The 21,695-nt window shown below is 46.0% G+C and overlaps 1 protein-coding gene across 2 annotated transcripts in view; it reads right to left on the bottom strand.

Moving 5' to 3' along the window:
• LOC138453798 (zinc finger protein 250-like) overlaps window positions 1–21,695 on the bottom strand; it is a 303,566-nt gene that overhangs the window by 186,463 nt on the left and 95,408 nt on the right. For both annotated transcript variants that reach the window (XM_069606964.1, XM_069606965.1), the window contains exon 3: window positions 18,954–19,061. In XM_069606964.1, the coding sequence (XP_069463065.1) occupies window positions 18,954–19,061 (108 nt within the window). The remainder of the gene's footprint in view (window positions 1–18,953; window positions 19,062–21,695) is intronic.

Below are 21,695 nucleotides of genomic sequence, written 5' to 3'. Positions count from 1 at the left end.
CTGATTGGCTTCCTGCCTGCCCTTCTGAATGACTGGTTGCCCGAGTGTGACCCAGCAGAGTGAATGAGAGACCAAACAGTATATCTGGGGACCTCTCAATGATGGAAATTGTTCAGAAGCTGAAGTCGAAACTTGATGCTTACTCTCGAAGCCAAGCCGGAAGAAGAATTGCTGCTGCTTTCCTTCGACGCAATATGAAAGCTGTCGTGTGTTCGAGGACTGATCGAAGAGGACCTGCGTAGGAGACCTCTTCCTGAGCTACGAGGGAACATCGTGCACCAGTTAACCTTCACCAAGGCTCCTTGGAAGTCAGTCATCGAAAGGCTGCCAACCGGAGACGGGGACCGCTGAGGAATCTGAAGCGAAGCGCCCCGACATTGAAGTCCATCACCGTCGACGACCATCATCGCCGACCGGAGCCGCAACGCTCCATTGTCTAAGACATTGAATCAAGGACTCCCTTGCTCATCACCGTCGACCGCTTTGTCCTGCCGGAGAATGTCAAGGTCGCCGCCGAACCGAGGAGAATCTGCCAGTGGGTTTCCTGCCACCTGAAGTCCTCAAAGACGCAGACGAAGACCCGAAAGCCAGCCGTGGTCGAGTCCCGATCGCCAATGCCAGCTGCCGACGACCCAGCGCCCTTGCTAGGCCTACGTTCTTCATTGACTCTTTGCGGCAATTAACTATTGTCGTTGAGGTACACCACATGCCTCATCTTTGCAGGACGTCCACGACCGATCATCGACTAGCGCCGCAAGGACAGAAGCCGCTGCCTCAATGCCATTGTTCACCTTTTCTTTGAAGAATCTCGACGATCTGTGGCTCCTGCCTTAAAAGGCGTTCACTCAAGAAGGATACGTCGACGACCCGTCGTCAAACTCTGCTATACCAGGTACATTGGGGTAGTAGAACATTTGTAGAAGGAAATAAGATTTTGCTAAGCAACATATGGACTGGGCTTGTCAGTATATCTTTATTTACAGGTTGCCCGGGTGGGGGGGGATCCTCACACAACTGTCTTTGGTAGGGACCCAGTATTGTGACATTTGTTTTACCAACTTGTTTCTTCCCAAGTCTATTGTTGATACCTTTTGCTATTGATTTGTATGTTATTGCAACTGTCAGCAGTTGGTGCATTTTAAAGGAGTCAAGAGTGAATTGTGGTACCGCATAGAGACTGTATATATTTATCATTATAGTATTGCCTGAGCACAAAGTGTGTTATTGTGTGTGTATATAACTTGAACCTTATTTATATAAAGAACTGTGTTATCACCAACATAGTGTGTGGACATTCCTTTGTGGGGGCTTGGGGACTACACTGTACTTAAGAACCAGCCTGCATCACCTCCTGAGAGCTTAAGCCTTGATTGTTCATCCAATGTTACCAAAATAGAGAATCTTGACTGGGGTGCTCTGTGCCTCTACTCTGTCATATAGAACGTGGGAGTACAGATACCCCCTCCAGTCTTTACACCTGACCTACGCAACTCACCCCTTCCTAAACTTCGAATTTTGTCGACTTTTCAGAAATGTTTGCCTTTCTGTCTTCCCATTCAGCTTTCCTACCCTCCTTTTCCATTCCCTTCACACATGTCCTATTGGAAAAAAAAGTGCAAAATCACCTACCTCTCACAAAACGGATGGTAACCATATAAAAATATGTTTTTTTGGTTTCCACTCAACCTGTTCTTGAAAGCCTGGAAAATTGTGAATTCAGCACAGCAAACCATTTGTTCCTAGCTCTTACAGGGAAAAAACCACAGGCTTCTTTGTAAATCATTTTATTGGCATTTTCTGAAAAAAAACCAAAATGTTCTCCCTTTTTGGTTATTTCCTCTCACCCCCCCCTACAGCAAACTAGGATAGCATCATGACCGCCTACATCTGGGTGAAAAGCGGTCAAATTTGGCTGAGATTTCTCATGTAACAAAAAGGTTACAAAGGATTGAATGCCAACATACCGAAATCACCAAAAAAGGCCTTGGCACTGGGTGGGGGGAAATCCCTTGGCAGTTAAAAGGTTAAAACCCGCACTTTGGCACCTGGTGTTTTTTATGTGAACCAGCAACGAGAAACGCGTCATGCAGTCATGTCATTCTGCCTGGGCATGATTTTTTCAACAATAAAGATAATTTTCTGCTACCAATTGCTACTAGCTGGTATACGGATCCTTATTTCTTCAATATTGAGGCTGGGTTGTAATGCTATTCATGATGCCCGTGGATTCTCACTGGTTTCCTGCTATTTATATATATATATTTCTAGAGTCTACTCTCAGGCCCTGAACCTAGCACCGTCCAATTGAAATCTATCATCAAATGTGCACCTGAAACAGACGTATCTACAGTACGTCTTTACCCAAGTATATATCAGAGCATGCAAAGGGCCAGCACTCAGGAAGATTGTTTCTGGAAACTGACTGGGGTGGCACCAGTTATAACTGTTAATTTCACTCTTCATTTTTGCAAGCGTTATTTACTACACCTATTACTGAACAGTAAAGGCAGGGGAACAAATTTCAAGTTGCATGCTACTAGCCGGGCAGAAGACCATTTCTTGCCTGCTAAGAGTCATAGTTGTGGATTCTAGAATGGCTGGCAGCAGAGTAGCAGTTTAACTCAACTGCTTTGGACCTCTCCCTGAAGATATTTATATAGATATTATGAGTTCAAAGAAGATTGGTGAAGCTGAAAACCCGGCCTCGAAGAAGCCTAAGGAGGTTCCTGAGATGGATGATACCCCAAGCCTTTCAGATGTCTACACAACTATTCTTCAAGTGGCCCAGGATGTTAGTGATATTAAAGTCACTATGGCTGAACTTAATTTGAAAACTGGTCAGCTGGATGGCAGGGTCACTGAGCTGGAAAAATCTTCTTCAACTATGAGCTCTGAGATTGCAGGCAGCTTCAAGGCTTACAATAATTTGCGATCTGACTTGAAGAAAGAAAAGGAACAACGCCTGGATTTGGAGTTGAGGATCAGGGCAAGAAACATCAGATTGGTTGGTGTGGAGGACTCTGCTGGTGATGATGAAGACCTGCCTTCCTTGGTTTTCCAAGTTTTTAAAGACAGTTTTCATTGCAATGAAATTAAGCTGGATGACATTGATAACATATTTAGGATTGGTAAACACCTGGGGGACAAAGCAAGGCATATTTTGGTTTCCTTCTTGAATCTCAGGTCTAAGGAACGCTTGATGAAAGCTGCCAGATTGGTTGGGAATGCTTCATTCAAAGGTAAAGCTGTTTTTGTTTATCCTGACTTTCCCATGGAAATCTTGCTTCTGAGGAGATCATTTCAGGGTGCTAAAGAACTGGCCAGACAGCTTACACTGAAAGCCTTTCTTAATAAGAATAATGTCTTTACAATTGCCTTTCCTGATGGTGACAAAAGCACATCTGATTTGGCGCTAGCACTTGATTGGTTGGAAACATATAAGAGGGGCCTTCCTGTGCCGTCTCATACCATGGAATGAGTTGGATCCTGCTTGCTCCCCTCCCCCTCTTCCCCCCAGGGTTTATCTTTTGGATTTTCATGTTTTTTTTTCACTCTGATTGCTGTATTTGGACTTTTTTTTCAACTTTTCTTTATTGGCATGGTGAGAGAACAGACAATCAACACACTGTACAGCATAGCAAAAGTGACAGGTATATACATAGTAGTGCAATACATGGGAATGTTAGGTAGATATCGGTGGGGCGATTGCCCAGCTCCAGGCGGCACGGCAGTGGATTAGATTACATCACCGGGAGGAGGGGAGGACAATAGTTCTCGGTCGTCCTTGTTATTTAAATATGTACAAAATTCTGTCCACACATTCCTGGGGCGGGAGGCTAGCGGGAGGGTATTAATATAGTTCTCCTCGCACGATTGAGTCCAGGCGAGGGCCCTCATCCACATCTCAAACGAGGGGGGGAATCGGCGCTTCCAACATAGTAATATGCATTTTTTGGCTGTTGTGGTGGCAACATTGAGAAACCTAGACCTTTTCCTTAATTCTGGGCTATCCCACAGGCCTAACAGTACAGCTAGGGGTTTTGCAGGGATACGGGACGCTGTAATGTCTGAGAGAGCATCAATTATGGCCTTCCAGTATGGGCCCAGTGCGTCACAGGACCAGAACATGTGTGTATGATCTGCAGCAGGAGAACCGCACTTAGGGCAAGTGCGGGCCTGGTTGTGTGCAAACCTGTCCAGTCTTTGAGGTGTGTAATATAGTCTGTTAAGGAGCTTGTATTGCATACACCTATGCCTGGCATTTAGAGAGGTGGACCGGGTGTGTGTGCACATTTTCCCCCACATTGTGTCTGTGATGGGGAGGCCCAGCTCCTCACTCCAGGTATCTCGCGCCCTGATTGGCACGTCTGTGGGGTCGGCCATCAACAGTTTGTACAGCGCGGATACTATCCCCTTAGCACCAGCCGAGTTGGATATATACTGGATCTGAGGTGAGTCTGGAGGCTCATCTGGGTATAAGGGCCACCAGGCGCGGAACGCCGCCCTCAGCCTGTAGTATTGTAGCAGTTCCAATGCAGTACCTAGGTGTCCGGGGCGCCACGTCTGCGGAGTGATAAGCTTCCCGTCGGGGTAAAAGTCGGTCAGAGCTCGATAGCCTAGATCATGCCAGTGTTTCATCAAAAGCTCATCATGTGTGGGGCCGAGGCCCGGGAACTGCCAGATGGGCAGCCATTTGTAGTACGGGTGGTGATCAGGTCGTATCTGCAAGATATGTTTCAGGCCCTAACAGTGGCCGCCACGGGGTCTGGCGGGGCGTCGGCATGATATGTATGATGGAGGATTAGGGAGAGGGTGTTAACGCTCTTGCTCGCTAGTTTCTCGAGCTTCACATGCGGGGGGGGGGGAAATCGGAGAAAGTGTACCAGTGTGTGGCGTGTTTGGCCTGCGCAGCTGTCCAATATTTGGCAAAATCGGGGGCGGTGAAGCCCCCATTACCGTAGGGGAGAGTCATGTGTTGCCATTTCTTGCGAACCGCGCCCGAGTGCCACAGAAATTGGGCACACGCAGCGTGTAGATTCTTGAAATATCGTTTTCCGGGCCAGATCGGCACATTTTCAAAGACGTAGAGAAATTTAGGGACCATAATAATTTTGATTAGAGATAGTCTACCCGACAAAGAGAGTGGGAGACTGCGCCATTTCAACATTTGAGCCTCAGCAAGCTGCGCCACAGCCGCATAATTGTCAGCCAACAGTGAATCTTTAGTGAGGGACAACTGCACTCCAAGGTACCTGATGCCTCCCGGTGACCATCGAAGGGGGAATTTGCAGGACGGTTGTGTAGTGGAAGGGGTGAGCGGGAAGATTTCGGATTTGGAATAATTTATGGTGAAGCCCGAGAAAGTGCCAATTTTGGTTATGTCTCTTAATATCGGCTCTAGGTGGGCAGCCGGGTCTCTAATATATAGGAGCTCGTCATCGGCGTATAGAGAAATGATCTCGGGAATATCACGGAGACGTATACCTTTGCGCGTATGTTTGTCCCTTACGTTATCAGCCATGGGCTCTATGGCGAGCGCAAAGAGTATCTGAGAAAACGGGCAGCCCTGGCGGGTACCTCTGTGGAGAGCAAAGGGGGCCGAGGCCCTGGAGTTGACCAGGACTCTGGCAGCGGGGCTTGTGTAGAGGAGTTTGATGTACGACCTCATGCATGGGCCAATTCCCATTTTGTGGAGCACCGCCCACATGTATTGCCAGGACACCAAATCAAATGCCTTCTGGGCATCGAGGGTGACTGCCACGGCCTGTGCATTGGGGTCAATCCTAGCCAGAACATTGAACAGGCGACGGATATTTAGGGCAGTAGATCTGCCGGGCACGAAGCCACTTTGATCGGGGTGGACTAGGTGGGGCATAATGGGGAGAAACCTATTGGCAATGATCTTGGCGAATATTTTAGTGTCAGTGTTGATCAGAGAAAGGGGCCTATAAGACCCACATTCGTCCAATGGTTTACCTGGCTTGGGTAGTACAGTTATAAGCGCCTCACGCATAGATGGGGGTAGGATGTTCGACTCTAGGGATTCGTTCCACACCTCCAGGAGTCTGGGTGCACATGCTCCCGATAGAACTCCGAGGTGAGGCCGTCGGGGCCCGGCGCTTTGCCTCTGGGGCAGTTCGAGATGACCGTAGTTATTTCATCAAGGGTGATAGGGGCCTCGAGGAGGTCACTGGTCGCGCGGGAGAGGAGGGTCATGGGGATCTGATCTAATAGGGCGTCGTGTCTTGCAGACTGTGTTCTTGCTGTGAGCCATATAGGGTCGTGTAGAATGTGGTGAATGTCCAGAGGATTTCCTGGTCGGACCAGCACATGGTGCCTCGTGTGTCCTTGATGCAGTCGATGCGATTCCTGCCCCCCTCAGTATGGACCAGTCTGGACAGTGTCCGACCCGGCCTATCCCCCTCACCGTACTTCCTGGCCGCCACAGGGAGGGCGAGGTACCGAACCTCTCTCAGGGCGTGGGACTCAAATGTTTCTAATTCCGCTCTAAACTGTGCGAGTGCAGCCGGGGAAGGGGAGGAGGCATATGCCCTCTCTAGCTCTTTTAATTTCGCTTCTATTGCAAACTATTTTTTATGGCCTTGAGGACCCCAGCCTCTCTAGATATGCACATCCATCTGATGAAGACCTTGAATGCCTCCCAGCGCGCTCCATCAGAGGTGTCATGCCTGTTGTTGCACTCGAAGAAGGTGTTGATATCAGCTAAGATATCGGCTTTAAAGACTATGTCTAGCAGGGCCTCCGACTTAAATCTCCAAGAGGAGCGGGGGGGCTGGTCGTGTCCCAATGTTATCTCGAGTGTTACGGGTGAATGGTCCGATAGTGTGTGCGGTAGTATCTTGGTCTCCATGACCCTGCCCATCAGGCAGCTCGATATGAGGAACAGGTCGATCCTAGAGAGGCTATCGTGTACCGATGAGTAGAAAGTGTACTCCCTAACTTGTGGGTTGAGCGCTCTCCATGCATCCCTAACATCCGGTGTGTCGATATGGGCGTGTACCTGTGGGCTGCGCGTGACGGGGCTCTGCGGGCCGTCCCAGATCTATCCAGGCCTTTGTCTAGGATCAAATTCATGTCCCCGCTCCAGATGATGGGAATCTCAATGTATTTCAGAAGCGCGATGGCGTCAAAGAACTCGGGGGCATCAAAATTCGGGGCATATGTGTTCACTAGGAGGCATTCCATATTGGCGAGTGAGCAATGGAGGATCACATATCTACCCTCAGAGTGAATGTGGCTGGAGCGCAGGGAAAACTGGACTGATTTATGGATTAGAGTTAGGACCCCACTGGATTGGGTGGAGTACTTCGTGTAGAATCTGTTGTTGCCCCACGTGGGGGCGAGACATGCTGCTAGGCGCCCGAGAGCGTGGGTTTCTTGGGGAAAGAGGATTTTGGCGCCATGCCGCTGGGCATAGGCAGTTATCCTGCGGGTCTTAGTGAAATTGCTTAGGCCGCGAACATTCCATGTGACAATGTTTAAAGCCATAGCAATATATTATGGAACATCCCAGTAGTAGTATTCATAAGGGTTGTCCCTCATGCACCTGCCGTGTGCATAGTAGCATTGAGTTAAGGTCATGCGTCTCTATGCCATGTTTTTAACTGTTAACACAACCCCAATTACACCACCCCCCACCCTTACTGCCCAACCCCAACATGCAGTGCAGCTCCCTCACCCCAAAACACACCCGATGCCCCATGGGCTCGCTCCGCCCGGGAACCAAAGGTCAGAGGACCAGATCCAACGTGGATAGGGCCACAACCTAGCCCAACAGGGACCAGTCAATAGGAAGAACCAAATAAAAGTGGAAGCAAACATTGCAACTGCAACGGGGGGCGCTAGTGCCGTGCGGCCGGCATGCGTGGCAGCAGACGCTGTCCCGACTGTATTGTTGCGGTAAAACAGGTATCGTAGACAGCCTCCGAGAACCAGAGAAGACGCTCTGGCAAGATGACATCGCAAGAAAGAGCAGGGCACAGGGATAGCTCCAGGGGGCAGGTGAAGGAGAAGTCAAAGAAGCAGTGCAGGAGCTAGCCCGTGGCCCGCATACACATGGCAGGAGGCCGCCGTTATTGAGTGGACATGGTGGGGTTGCTATCAACACATCCAAAAGTCACGGATCCGTGGACACTTTGAGAACATCGTAGGCTGTGTAGTCTATGGCGTGTGGTCGGCTCACGGCCCGGGTAGAGGTATATGTAGTTCAATAAACTTCACTGCTTCATCAGGGACAGTGAAGAAAAAGATCTTACCGTCATGGGTAATCTTTAGTCGTGCCGGGAACAGGATGGCGTAGGGGACGTTGCGCTCCCTGAGCAGTTTTTTGACGCCTAGGAACTGGCGCCTTTCCTGCTGCACCGCCAGCGAGAAGTCCGGGAAGATTCTAACCGCATGGGCTTCAAAACGCAGGTCCCCCTTTTCCCGCAACAGACGGAGGATGAGATCTCTGTCGCGGTAGTTGAGAATCTTGGCGATAATGGGTCTAGGGATGTCGCCGGGTCTGGGCCGTGGAGCCAGAGCCCGGTGAGCCCGCTCGACTGTGAAATACGGAGAGAGAGCAGGGTCGCCCAGCAGGTCCTTGAGGAGTTTCTCCACTGCGTCCTCCATCCGCCCCTTGAGGGCATTTTCGGGGACTCCGATAATGCGCAGGTTGTTCCTGCGGGAGCGCGACTCCAGATCGTCACACTTCACCTTGACTCCTTTCATGTCCCGTGTTAGGGAGGCCACAGTGTCCTGGAGCGCGGTGATGCTATCTTCGTTCCCGGAGACCCTATTTTCGGCCTCGGTGATCCTCGATCCTGCCTGGTCCACTCGAGCCTTAAGCGAGGCGACGTTAGCGTAGATGGCGTCTAATTTTTCATGGAAGAAGGCAAAGAATTTAGCCATGGATTCCATTAGTAGGGTGAGGTCAGGGGCCTCGACCGCGCGGTGCTGGGTTAAATCTGGCTCGTCCTGTGGCAATGACGTGCTGGCTGGGTCATCTTGAGGGACCGCTTTAGTGTATTTGTCCATTGTGCCTCCTTGGGCCCCCGCCTTATTTCTGCTAGGCATTGTCGTTGTGGTGGGCACGGTTGCAGTGAGGGCCCACTTATGGGTAGGATGGACCAGGACCAGCAGGCTCAAACGCAGTGTCTTTCGGTGGCGGTAGGCGGTTAGAGGCAGGTGGGGGGCCGCCGTGGATAGCAGAGAGTCAGCGGTGGAGCGGCAAGGCTGTGATGGCAAGTGATCACGACCCCCTTATGTGTACAGGTTACGTGAGGTTACCAGCGGGATCTTTCTCAGGGGGCCGCGGGCAGAGGCGGCGATACTGTCAGCGGAAAGGTGGGCAGACAGTACGATGAGGGCCGCTTCTTTACGACAGTACAGGCCCATAGTGTCGCAGATAGTGGGCAGAGGTCTCAACGCCCACCGCTTCAGCCCCCGCTCACCTGGTTCGCGGTAGCGGGACGATGGGATCCTCCGTGTCGTCGGCGCCGGGGCGGTCGCGATGATCACTGACGCAGCAGGTGGCATCCACGGTGTGACGGCGTCCGCAGCAGGACCCCCAGGCACCCACCGCGATTTCACAGAGCGGTGGGCAGCGGGAGCAGGTAGGGGACCCAGGAGACAGGCAGGCCAGGCGGGAGGGCCGGACGTTCGGCAACCGCTGGAGCCGGATGGAATGCTAGGCCCAAATCCGACAGGGCCGCCAGCCAGGTCCCAGGTGGGCCGATCAAGACCAAAATCGCACAAAATGTCCAGTGCAGTGGCAGGAGCAACTCGGCCACCTTATAGTCCTTCACAACATCGGGAACCGCAGATGGGAGCAGATGAATGCCAAGGTTGCACAGAGCTGAAAGGCTAGGCAGCCATCATGGGCTGCTCCACAGCGCCACCCCGTATTTGGACTTTTTAAGATGGCGCAGCTTCATGGTAACAGTTAACGTTCACGCGTTTCAAATAAGGCATTAGAACTTCTTTTTGCTATGTGCCTTTCATTTTATCAAATCGCTTTGTGACTTACTTAAGGTTCTTTAACACGATCCATGTTGCGTGCTGCTTCGGTCTTGTTTTCATTTGAATAAAGGACCTTTTTCTATGTGAAGCACGTACGACGCCTCAGTCAGCTGACCGTGCCATCTGCATAGCGGTGTGTGACCTTCTAAGGAATTGCGTTTGGATAACGGCGAACGGAGCTGGTGGAGGAGGCACACGGACTGACTGTCAGAGTTGTATGATGATCGTGTGCAGGACGGCGCCGTCACCGGAGTGACGTTGGCGCTGTGAGGTATGGTGTCTCTCTACGTAATGAGGTCCCATTGTCACTGGCAGTGCCTCTCCTGCTGCGGCGGCCTCACAGACATCTGTCTTTGGAATGCTTGCCACTGTGTCACAGAATATCATTGCTAATGCAAGATCACTCCTACCGTTGCCGGAGGCTGCTCATGGCACCGGTTGATGCTTGCACAGCCACTCCCCCACCGAGTCCGTATTGAAGTCGGAGGTTGGGGTGGGTGCTTCTCCAGGAGCTGCTATTTTGTAGAAGGCGCATGGCGTGGACTGCGATGACCTGTGGAAATAGAATCAAGTTCGTTGTCGGCTCCCAGCATGCAGAACTTGTGGAGAACATTCTACTAGTGCCAATGTCCTTTTGGAACGAGCGTTTACCATGATGCCTTTAAGATATTGTTTATTTATAAGATATGCAAACAGTGCGTGTCTGCTGTTTGCTGAATGGTTTAGTCTTGACAGACAATGGTGGCATTCTAAGACTAGCGGCGGCCTTGTGGTGCTAATGAGAGATTTTCTTCGGCATGTGGATTTGCTGTGCTGGGCATCTTTACACAATGTTGGCAGAGTGGGTTTTGGCTCTTTTTCTGCACGCCTCTTGGTTCTGCATAAAGGGGGATGGGCACTGTTTAACTTTATTCTTTTACAGGCTTTTGACTCTACCCTATGAGGTGGTTCTTTTTTTAGTAGGGGTCCAGTGGCCATCCTTACATTCAGCAATTCAGATGTGATTTACTTTGCCTGTGTTTTTTTCTGATGTGGCCCTTGCACTCGTCATATGTACTACTGGTTCTACGGGGGCTGAGGGCAGGGGGATTTTGGGGTTCTTGAGTGAAGTCTTTCTATTTATAGGTTTGGCTTATGCACTTTTCTAGTATTTTTTGGTAATGGATAACTTCTTGACGCCTTTTTGATAGTTTCTAAGGTACCTGGGGAGGGGTCCTGGGGATGGTTCTGAATGGTGTTTCAATTGTTTTTTGGGCTGAATAGACTTCGCTGTCTTCTTTCTTTTGTTTTCTATTCTTTATTTTACTTTTATTTAGGTTTTAGTGTATATTTTTCTTTTGTGCAGTTTTGGCTCTTGATGTTGTGAATCTTAATGGTGTCATGATGGCTTCACGCACCAGTGGGGCTGGGAATGATCTCTGCATTGTCTCCTGGAATGTGAATGGGATAAACAATTTACTTAAGAAAAAGAAAGTGTTTCAAATATTACAGGACAGGTGGTTGATCCTATGCTTGATAGAAGTCCAATCAGGCGGGTGACACGGTGTGATCATCATCATAGGACGCTTGATTCACTCTTGGAGGAACACAATTTGAAAGATACTTGGCGCCTAAAACACCTGGACAAACGTCAGTATAGCTTCTTTTCTAGTGCTCATGGTGCGTTTTCTAGACTGGACATGATTTTTACGGGTGGGATTGTGTCGGAGAATATTGTCTCGAGTGATATTGGTAATATTTTATTGAGTGACCATGCCCCGGTGATGATGCATTTGAGACTTAAATTTCGGTGCGAGAGGACTTTCTCATGGAAACTGAATATCTCTATCTTGTTGGATGATGATATATTGGAACGGATTGTTTCAGAAGCAAACTATTTTGTTATGGAGAACCGCTCAGATGACGTCAGTGTGGCAAACACATGGGAAGCCTTTAAATGCTGTATGCGTGGTGTATGTTTAAACCTGTCTAGTGGTAAACGGAAGAGAAAGGAGAGGAAAAGGCTTGATCCTGATCTACGTATTGGGCAGGTTTCTCGGGATCTGATGCTTGATCCTTCTGACTCAGTGAAATTGACAAGTTTGAAAAAACTTAAAAACGAACTGGGAGACCTTTTGTCACTGAGGGCAGAGCGTGGCTTGTTCTATTCTAAGTGTACTTATTTCGAAAAGGGAGAACGTTGTGACAGATGGTTGGCATACCGGTTGAAGAAAAGGATGTCAGAGTCAGCAATTGCTTCTATGCTTGACCGGGAGGGTAGAATTACATTTGATACAAAGAAAATTAACACAATTTTTCGTGACTTCTACGAGAATCTATATTGCAATGAGGCTGGTATCACCGGTAGGGGTGAGGACTTCTTTGGCAATTTGACCCTGCCCAAGATTTAGGATTCTGGGCGTGATCTTCTTGGTGGTGAGATAACAGTTGATGAGATTAAAAGTGCGATTTCAGGGCTGAATGTGGGTAAATCCCCAGGCCCAGATGGCCTCCCTTGCGAGTTTTATAGAGTCCTCCCGAACTCGGCTTTAGAGCTCTTGAGAGTTATGTTTGTTTCTAGCAAACTGGATGGGGTGTTGTCTAAAAGTACTAACCATACTTCTATCTCAGTGTTTTTGAAGAAAGGAAAGGATAGTAATCTTCCTGCAAGTTATCGTCCGATCGGTCTTATCAATACAGATAATAAGATTCTTGCTAAGGTCCTTGCTATGCGTTTGGCAAAGTTCTTGCCTGCTTTGATTGCCGAGGAACAGTCTGGATTCATGAAAAATCGACGTACATCTAGTAATATCAGGAGATTGTTACTGACCATGGAAATTGCGAATAGGAAGGGCTGTGATGCCGCTGTCCTTTCCCTTAATGCGGAGAAAGCTGTCAACAGTGTTAGTCGGTACTGAGGAGGATGAATCTGGGTGAGGATTTCATATCTTGGGTTGCTCTTCTGTATGCCAGACCAATGGCTGACGTTAAGACTAATGGAGTGGTTTTGAAACCTTTTTGTTTGAAGCACGTCACGCGTCAAGGTTGTCCTTTTTCTCCTCTGTTGTTCATTTTGCCGATTGATCCTCTTGCGATTTGCATCAAAAATGAACCGAACTTGCAGGGTGTCGATTGTTGGGTGTTGTACAGAAAGCTTGGCTTTATGCTGACGATCTCCTGTTGGTTCTGAAGGATTTGGAAGTGTCCTTGCCCTGTCTGATGCCGATTTTGTCTGATTATCATGATTGTTCAGGCTACAAAATTAGTCGCTTGAAGTCAGAAGTGTTGCCTCTGTCTAATAGGTGTGATAAGACTCTGGTTACGGGGCTGGGGTTTACTTGGTGTGATGTACGCTTGCGTTATTTGGGGGTATGGTTGACGTATCCTCTTTCCAAGATGGTTGATGAGAACATGAGTGTAGTTATACAAGATTGTAAATTGGATTTGCAAAGGTGGTCTTTGCTTAATCTTTCCCTGTGGGGTAAAGTCAATGCCCTGAAAATGAATACAACACTTTGCATCTAGCATGCTTCCATTGAAAATTAAGAGTTGTTATTGGAATGATTTGGACCGTCTTGTTCAGGATTTTTTATGGGACAAAAAACCTCCCAGACTTAGTCTTTGGAAGATGCAGCTTCCAGTCCATTTAGGTGGTTTAGGGGTGCCGAATATTCGGGCCTATCATTTGGCCTTTTCTGCTCATTCTTTTGTTCCATTTTTGTCAGGTGAATTGGACAGCTGGGCGGTGGCAGAGTCGAGTGCTTATGGGCCGCTGGGCCCGGAAGCCTTGTTGACCATTAATACAAAGGTTCCTGATGTTAGAATGTTGACAACGTCGTTTTTGCTCCATTCATGGATTGCAGTATTGTCATTGCTTGGTCGTGACGCATTTAAGTGCAGGAGTGCCTCTATCTGGCTGAATCCTAGAATTAGGGATAATTCAAGGACAGAATGGTTTTTGATGGATATTAAACTGGTCTCTGATTTGGGGAATGATGATCGGTGGTTGACTGCTGCTGAGCTGAGAGAGAGATGGGGTTTTGATGGATTATCAGACTCTGCTTATAGATGCCTGAAGAGGGCTGTAGGTGAGCTGGATTGGTCTGACTCTTTGGATGGGAGTGTTTTTCTGGCTGATTCCACTGGGAGGGAGGTGGTCTGGCCAGTAGGCTGTACAAGCTAATCGTGTCACATTATCGGAGTAATGACAATTTACGGAGAGTTTGGAGTGAGAGAATTGGGTCTGAGATTGATATCGATGCCTGGCAGAATATGTGTGGTAATGTCTCCTTGTGTTCGTTGAATCTGAGTGAAAGGTCTTGACAAATTAAGATTCTGAATTGCGTATATTGGTGTCCTGAAACATGTCTGACAGTGAAGATTGTTGGGGTTGTGTTCAGAAGTTGGGTCGCTGGAACATATGCTGTGGAGCTGTGGGAGGGTCAGAGATTTTTGGAGTAAGGTCTGTGATGTGTGTGGCAGGATTACTGGTGGAGGTTCTGTCCCGGATTTTAGGACAGTAATCCTGGGTGATGATTCTGGGTTGGATGATAGTTCCGCCCTTAAAAAGTGGGTTTTTAGGGCATTTATTGTAGCCAAGCGGCAGATTCTCCGAGGGTGGAAAGGGCGGGTTCCTCCTTCCTTTGAGGAGTGGATCCAGGAAATGCATTGCCTGTCTAGGACAGAAAAATTGCTTTACAAATTGAAATGTAAATTGTCTTCATATGAGAAAATCTGGAACGTGTTTAACGATTTCTTTTAGTTGTGTTTTTCTTGCATTACATTTCTGCAGTTTTGTTTGTTGATATGTTGTCTTTTCTGTATATACTGTAAATAAATAAACATTTTTTTTAAAAAAAAAAAAGAGTCATAGTTGTGGTTGAAACGTTTAAGGACTGTTACTCCTGACTCTAAGCTTCCACACAGAGACATTCAGTGTACTCTACTTCATGGGATTGTGAAGCCTCCCAGCTGTCCAGATTAAGTTGGCCACAGCTAGTGTATTCTCATAGCTAATGGCAATGGAAACTGACAAACTGATGTACTCAATATATATTCAACAAATTACCACCTACCTAATAACAGATCTCATCTAAATGTCTCGAAAGGAAACCTACAAAAAATAAAAGGACTATAAAATCCTAGGGTCCCTTGATCCTCTTGTCTACTGAAACCATATACCCATTGTCCAACAGGTTAAGAAAGCATGTCAAAGTAGTGTTCACATTCAGAGGTCAGCATTCTAGATTTTGACAAGCCAAGGAGCCTTGCTTCAAATCTTGCAAATGAAGCTCAAACTGCGCATAGCTTTTTCACCTCTGCAGCTCTCAGTCATAATATACTAATAATGCAGGAAAATCCATAAGACTGAATATTTGGATCGACAATGCAAAGACATCATATATCAGGATTGCACTCTTGTCTTGTTGCAGTGGAGACTGTGGATAGGATTCATCATCCCAATCTAATAGCACCAACAAGACACCTCACCTCTCCACTCACTACAGAATAAAGTCTTCTCTTGGGGTAGTGGTATCCAAATCGGCAGCTTTCACCCGGACTCATAATGGGACAGGACCTTCCCCAGAGTACTCTCTGGTACAAAGCTATGCATTTAGCTGTTACCAATCAATAAGTTCAAAATAGGTATTACAGGCCTTACCTCAAGATCACCTGGACAGGGAGCAACTAACAGGGTAAGCCACCTGGCATAAGAAGTAAAACAGTGGAGACAGGATTGGAGACCAAGATGTGCAACTAAAAGAAGAAGTGGAGTTATAACTTCATGTTAACTCGGCAGAAAAGTAAGATCAATGACCTGCAGAATCACTCTCAGTGTTAGAATCTGTAGATTTGGGGGAATAAAGAAGTGGAGTTCCCATTCAATGTAGCACTTTCTCAACTGAACCAATGTGATTTTTTTTAACCAAAGGGCTCATTGTGTCTCCTTCTGACAGAACCTATAATTCAGAGGTGACTGACCCATTCCTATTTTGTGGCCCTTGAGCCAGTAATGTATGCCAAGTAGACCAGCAAATGGATTTATCACTGTGGATTTCATATTTTTTCCAGACCTGATTTCAGTCAGGACACACTAATGAAAGAATTGAAAGGTGGGAAAGGACATTTCAGCTTGAATGCAAAACAATCAGAATGCCTCTTGGTAGCCATCACTGGAAGTTCAACTTGAGATCAGAGCAGTGATATTCAATCCTTTTTATGGTGCACCTCCCCATGAGTATTGTTGTCTGTCGAGCCCCCACACCCACTTGAGTAAACAGTGCTGCCAGGCCCCCCAGATGCCATATCTGCCTATATTTTCTATTAGAAGCAGTCACTACACTCACTTTTTGAAGGCCTCGCGTCCGCCACCCCTCCTCCCCCGGAATTCCTTCAGCCACCCCTCCACCCCCCCTAGGTTGGCCAGTTCCACAGTTCACAGTTAACTGGATCGGAGCCATGTAGCAATGCCCTATGGGTATGCAAATTAACTGCAAAGCTTGGGTTTTGTTCCTCCATTGGAGTATACTTCATTGGAGAAAGAGGGGTCCTACTTCCCATTACTTTATGCAGGAGAAGATGAAAATTCTAAAGTTAGAAAACAGAAACACAAATGCACCATTCTAATCCCTCTCAGGAACAGATTGTAAATCCTGAAGTGCAGAGACTAACCAACAGATGCATTTTTGGGGACGAAGACAACATTCCGAGAGCCTCGAAGGAATAGGTTGTACATTTTTGAGAGAAGTACATTTACTTTATTTTGAATCAAACCATTTATCTATAAAGCATAAAATCAAATACAGCAAAAAATGCATACATACATACATACATGACAACAAAATAAAGAACAATACCACAATATCAAAAAGTCCTCATTCTAAAAGTGTACATTGGATCAAGCGTACATTGTATACTCTCTAAGAACAAAACAGACTGGTAAGGGAGAAGCCGAAGGTCTAGCAATGCAGGATGGCACCGTCTAAAACACATGCGCTTAGCAAGAATTAAAATCCTCTGCCTCGCTACTACATTAAACCGGACAGAAAAACACACAATGCAATAAATCTTCCTTATGATCTAATTAACAATGGTCGAGTTAAGTGGTAACAAATTCATTCTTTATCAGGTCAGCAAGGAGCGTATATAGACAGTTTTCCCCAGAACAGGTAGAATGCTTGAATCGGTCTTTCACAGCCATGATGTATGATTGTCAAATGAAGTACTCTTGCTTGTACTGATGCAATGTCACTCTTGGCACAATAAACAAACTTGAAATAAAATGATTGTCTAACAAATAAGTTGTCAAACCAATTTGTCAGGCTACGTTTGGCAAATTATTGTTTGATAAACGTTAGCCTGGGGAATTTATACTGTACATCATTGTTCAGCCAGCAGATCCAGTAAGACATCTGTAGTTAAGTGTGGCAGAAGGGTTGGATCACACTGAACACCATAGAGGGAGCGGTTTTAATTTTATATAGTCTTCTATATAGGACCAATTCCCTCATGTGATACACAGACATATTGTTGACCGGGGGCGTCAGGAGTTTTTTTTAGAAAGTTATTCTCAATAACAGACAATCCAGTAGTGTCTGCAAAACCCCAGATGCCAGGCCCATATTGCCTCAGACTTCGTCTTTGCTCGATAAGCCATAAGTATTGGTTTTACTGATTTACTCCCGGTGTGTTTTGCCAAGCGAAAGAGTGCAAGATTAAATGATTTCTTTCTTACTGAATGTCTGTGTACATCGGTGTGCCACTTGAAAACAACATTAACCCTAATGAATAAATAATCATAAGAACAACATTCATTCCAACATCATTGCACATCAGGGCATGTTTGTTTTCACACTTACCAAAACTACATTAAGCTGGACTTGCAAATATATAATGTAAAGGCTCTGGAGTCAATAAATTCTATACAGCTATCGAGCAAAAGTTAATTGTCAACATACAGTGTTAAGCAGAGCAAACGGCCACCCATGGTAGGGACATCACCAACATCTCTAAGGTGGTCATCAATAAAAAAGTTGAAAAAAGTGGTGCAAGAGTGCACTCCTGTTGGAGCCCATGCACTGACGGAAAAAAGGTGCAGATGGTTCACCATTAGGACCATACTTGATTCAGACTTCCAAGTCCGTACGAAGCTTTTTCAGGATGTCCAGAATAGAATAAGAAAACCATTGCATTCTAAAATGTTCCATAAAATGGGAATTAAAACAGTCAAAGGTGCTTGACAAGTCCACGAAGGCCAGATAAAATTGAGAAGGGTGAGAGAATAGCCATTTAAAACTGCACGGTAAAGAACAAATCTGGCAAAAAACATAGTAAGAAGAAAGCTGTTACAAGATACTATCGCAAGTGTTGTCCAAGACCTAACCCTTGCAAGACCACTGGATCGCTATTTTATTTCTTAAAGAAAAAATCTAAAATATATTGCATGATAAGATGACTTAACAGGCACATATGACAATATTGAGGCACTGGGGGCTGCAGTTGGCATTTGTTAGGAGCACCGACACATGTAATGTTATTTTGCAGGGTGTAAAATTTGCACTCACAACAAACCATTGGCTAGTGACATTTGACGCTTGGCGAGTAAGAAATGGTGTGCTGTGTGTGTGTATAGAATTGAGGTGGTGAGGGACTGGTTATGGCTGGGTAGTTACTTGCAACTTGAAATGTTGCCCCATTATATTGTATGCATTATGACAATGCCAGGCTTATGAAGGTGTCATTGGAGGGTGCACAGAAATATGTTGGCAGCACATGGGGCTTACAATGGCAATAGCAGCGATGGCAGTACCAACAAGGCTATCCATTCTCACATTGCACATACACCCTCCCTTGAGCCTGCCCTTAAGAAATGCCCACTCATGCAGCACAATAAAATGCCTCTGCAACAGCCATAATTACTGTTTTTGTCACATCAAGAAGCTATTGTCACTTACTTGATGAAAGATTAAAATGCCTTCTCTCCAAATCCTGATGATCTAGAAAGCATGGATCTTCATGTTCTTTTGCAGTTAATGAAAATACAGTGGAGGCAATCAAAGGGCCTGCAATTGGAAAAAGTAGAAATAAACAATTAATCTGCAACTCCTTATAAAATGATTAGAATTTCAGAGAAATCGTTTTTTGTCACTGATGTGTGGACACAACTATGAAAGTGCAATGCACTGTTGCACAGTAAGACCAAAATGTAAGATATTTTGCATGCACTGCAGCTCATATGGTCATGACTGGAAACTATTTTTTTTAAGGATTAGTAAGAAAATCAAGCCACAGGTGTCGACTCAACACACCGCACACAAAAGTATATATCTAGACCAATCAAAACATTTGTAGTACATGTGTTATCTTACATTTATTTGGCATTATAAAGCTGATACACCAAATTGCTGTACATAATTGCAAAAAGGAATGGTAACAAAAATACCAGGAAGAAAAAGGGAAAAGAACCTTATGTTATATTCTTAGCGATTTGGTAGAAGCAAGAAGTGTTTTGATGGAAGATTGGAAAGAAACAGTAGTAGAACACAGCATGAAGAGTACATGAGTGCATTCCATAATTTGGGGGAAGGAAGGGAGATTGAGTGATACTGGATTTGGGCACAAGGAGGAAGCAGCACAGCCAAGTGATCAAAGTGTTATGGAAACTATTCACATACAAAAGGGAAAAGGTATTATATATGTTTCATGCAACAGGCCTTGTACCCAGTTTCATCACAAACGGTGTAGGAGGTGTACACCCTGAATGTCATAGCACACAATTTCTGTTGAGTTTGTACATGGTACTTGTATATTTTCTTTTTTATTTGCGCTTATAAACCATGCAACATCTAGAATCAACATTTATAATACATAAAAAAGAAAGAAAATATAGTAATGACAATCTTTACAACAATAATCTTGTTGCATTAGTCAATGCAATCAATGCAATAGGTAACTATGTAAAATAGCAATTAAAGCCCACCCCCCATCCCTCATATTGCATGATAAAGGCCAAATCAGACAAGAGACCTCTAGCTCGATAGGATATTCATCAAGAAGAGTGCAAAACCACTGTGAGCAACTAAGGATCCGCTTGACTTTCAGTTTCGGGCGAGGAGTCATTGTGTGAATATAACAAAGATGAAAAGTAAAAAAATGAGTAGAGGCCTGACCTTCAGGCAGTTGGAGACCAGACTGTAGAAAGTCGTATGAGAAAATTCAGATAATCTTTCAGCGACCTCTCTCCAGAAATTAAGCAACAATCAAAAGCTTGAAAATATTTGTACAACATCTGCATCCTCTGCACCACACTGAGGTAATGTTGTTGGGCTACAAGGTGTGGAGGAAGCATGGGAAACGAATGAAAAATAAAAATCAAGCAAATGAAACATCACAGACGAATAACCATTAATTAAATAACGTTGACTACACCCCCTATTACATCACAGCCCCAAGCCCTGTGGGTTTCTTTCCTTGCTGACTGTTCAGAAATGTCCCCGATTCCATTGGCTTTATCACTGCTTATTCTTTCCATGAACCCTTATGAGAATGCTCTTTGTGATGGACTGAAATGCAGGAATTGGAGCCACGGTCACAGGCATACATGTGATTTCCCAAACTGGTTTTAAATGGTAAGAACAAGAAGATTTCTCATTAACTAACAGAAGTCATCATGGGGGAGTCGTGCCTACACCCCGCAGCAGGAATTCCCAGATGGGAAGCCATCAAATGAGGTAATAACTGGAACACTGTAGACAGACTCTGGGTTAATGAAAAGATCGACTGTAGTAATGGTTTGTAAATTCTTCTTAGGTTTTAGTTCCGTCAGGTGACCAGTGACCTATAAAAAGGGGTCTGGTGGGCGGATCATGTTACAGCGGTCAGTTCCCAATAGTTGTAGGGTGGTGTTTTTTTCTTTGACTTGCAAGATAACGAATAAACAAAAAGAGCACTGAGGAACCCTGCAGGTAATAGTTTAGGGACCAACTGAAACAGGGGAGAACCACAGTTTGTGATCTTTGCGTTCAAAAAGATCTCAGCCAATACAAATCACTATTTTTGAAGCCCAAGCAGAAAAGTTGGCCGGCAAACACTAGGATGGTTGAAAGCACGGAATGCTGCCAAAAGATCCTATAAGGATACTGTTGCATCCAGCACTCTCCTGATATTGTCACCAACCGTGAGGACCAATAACTCTGGACCCAGTCTAAAATGCCTTAGGTTGTTGTGGGGCTATTGCTTCCATTAACTTTCCCAGATAGGAAAGTTGAGATATTGGGTGAACATTACTCTAGGCCTTCTGAGTCAAGTAAAGCGTCACCATTCGTTCTGTTAAAACAAACTAGTATCTCACTGGTTGCAAAAGAGGTGTTAGCAATAAGCCACCAACGACCCTGCCTCACACAAAAGATATGTGCAGGGGCTGCGATTTGAGCCAGAGGGGAAGCGCATACACAGTTCTAATTAGATGGTTTAAGAAATTGGCATTTAAAGAGTGTGGCGGATAAAGGCTGACTGAGCATTTTAGGGGGAGAGTAGCAAATGCCTTAAATTCTGAGTGAATGAAATGGAGCCAAGAAAAATGTGATAAGGATAAATAAAGCCAGCAGGCGGTCCTTCTGTCACTATGTGGGCACTGGCAGAGGGAAGAACTGTATTGAGCTTGGTCTCATCAGGTTGAGTAGAGTCTCTGACCACAA

Source organism: Ambystoma mexicanum, chromosome 4p, assembly GCF_040938575.1.
Source record: "Ambystoma mexicanum isolate Mex_15411 chromosome 4p, UKY_AmexF1_1, whole genome shotgun sequence".
Lineage (NCBI taxonomy): Eukaryota > Metazoa > Chordata > Amphibia > Caudata > Ambystomatidae > Ambystoma > Ambystoma mexicanum.
This window is presented reverse-complemented; position numbering and strand designations above follow the sequence as displayed.